The sequence below is a fragment of the Volvox carteri genome, assembly GCF_000143455.1.
Source record: "Volvox carteri f. nagariensis unplaced genomic scaffold VOLCAscaffold_83, whole genome shotgun sequence".
Classification (NCBI taxonomy): domain Eukaryota; kingdom Viridiplantae; phylum Chlorophyta; class Chlorophyceae; order Chlamydomonadales; family Volvocaceae; genus Volvox; species Volvox carteri.
Window position 1 is genome coordinate 100,658 of NW_003307626.1, and position 1,855 is coordinate 102,512.

At 59.3% G+C, this 1,855-nt stretch overlaps 1 protein-coding gene across 1 annotated transcript in view; it reads right to left on the bottom strand.

Moving 5' to 3' along the window:
- Positions 1-1,855, bottom strand: part of VOLCADRAFT_99164 (uncharacterized protein) — a gene marked incomplete at both ends in the record, with an annotated part of 7,580 nt that overhangs the window by 3,327 nt on the left and 2,398 nt on the right. Inside the window, 3 exons of the mRNA XM_002957965.1 lie at positions 252-416; positions 837-929; positions 1,260-1,430. Of these exons, the coding sequence (XP_002958011.1) occupies positions 252-416; positions 837-929; positions 1,260-1,430 (429 nt within the window). The remainder of the gene's footprint in view (positions 1-251; positions 417-836; positions 930-1,259; positions 1,431-1,855) is intronic.

Genomic DNA, 1,855 nt, shown 5'->3' on the forward strand with positions numbered 1-1,855 from the left:
AAATTTGGTCGTACATTTAACAGGTCAGGTCGTACACGACACAATTTTCCCTTCAGTTGAGACCTCTAGGGTGGTGCGGGTTTGGGGGGAAAGGGGGAAAGGGGGGGCGGGGGGAAAGGAGGAGAAACCCAGCACTCACCACATACATAGGTGTACGCACTCATCATGGTTTTACTCGGTTGAGCACGAAAACACACACACACACCCCTAACACGCTTTACCCCCCTCCCCCTCCCCCTCCCCCTCCTCACCAAGATGGTTGCCCGCAGGTCTCCGCTGACCAGCACCAGGTCAATGAGGGGGTCGATTGGGCCCGAGGGGGCCGAGCTGGAGGAGGTGGTGGAGGAGGTGGTGGAGGAGGTGGTGGCGGGTGGTGGGGGCCCCGCTCCGACTGATGCGTGCGGTTGCTGCGGTTGCTGTTGTTGGTTGTGATGTGGTTGAGGCGGTTGGAGGGCCGGCAGCTCCGGCTGTGCAAAGGTGATTCGGTTGTTGTGCTCCCGATCGAGTACGAACTGATGTACGTGTTCGTGTATGTATGTATGTTTGTATTGCCGGTGGGTGGAGTACGGTCGAAAGCGGGGAATTGGGACGGAGTCGGGAGGGGGTTATGTACGGCAACCGTCAGCAGAAAATGTAAGTACGGCGCGGCAGTTCACGTGTCTGTTTTGTGGAGGAAATTGGCTACTTAGAGAACTAGAGATGTTGACAAAAGCACATACAGACGTACAAAGGCAGCGTACACACATACCCTTGCCCCATTTCCCTCTCCCCCCTCTCAAACCAACACCCCCTCCCCCCCCCTCTCAAACCAACACCCCCCCCTCTCCCCTCCGCACCTGTGTCGCCAGCAAGTTAAGTGTCCCGCTCTCCAGGGTGATGCTGCCAACCGGCTGCAGCCGTTGCGGGTCGGCGGGTCCGTTCAGAGTCACCTTTTTGGGGGGGTTGGCCGGGGGAAACGAAGGGGAAAGGGGGGGAGGGGGAAAGGTCTCATTCCCAACATACACCGTGTGGAGGAGAGTACACACAGCAGAAACGACTCTTAAAGCTAAAAACACGACAAAACTCTCTCTCCCCTCTTCCTCTTTGCCCCTCTTCCAATCTCCATATTCACCTCACCCCACCCCACCCCACCCCATCCCCCTTTCCGCCGCCACCACCCCCTTGCAGTGAATGAATACCCCCATCCGCGCCAGATCCCAGACCCCATTAACCCTCACACTAACCCCACTAACCCTAAAACCCTAACCACCTGAACGTACCGATCCGCTCAGCCCCAGATTCAGTACCACGGGGAATAAGGCCCTCATTTCCGGACCCAGCACCACCTCCAGCCCGGAAAGGACCAGGGGCGGTCCTGGGGCCGGAGAGCCGCTACCCGCCCCAACACCACCAACTCCCGCTCCGGCGGGGGAGGGGGAGCCGGGGGGGTCCTGGGGGGGTCGACGGGGGGGCGGGGGGTGAGAAGGGGGAGTGTGTGTGTATGGGGTGTGTTTCTTTACGGTCTTCGGAACCGCGGTGAGGGAAATGCCGATCACGGTGACGGTGGTGGTGGTGATGGTGGTGGGTTTCGGAGCTGGACACGATTAACTTCACTTCACTCCGACAGCTCAGAGCAGTCCCCAACAGCGACGTGGGTGAGGGGGGGGGTAGGGGAGTTTCCGCGGCGATGGTGGGGTGTGTGCCATTAATACATACACACCCATACATACACACACACACACACACCGTTCCTCCCCCCTCCCCCATTCTCTCCTTCAACGACTAAATCCGTTGGCTTCTGCATGCCATAATTCCCTGCCCCCTCCCAACCTCCCAAACCCCGTTCCTAGCCCGCGGCTCCCTTTCTTCCTTCCAC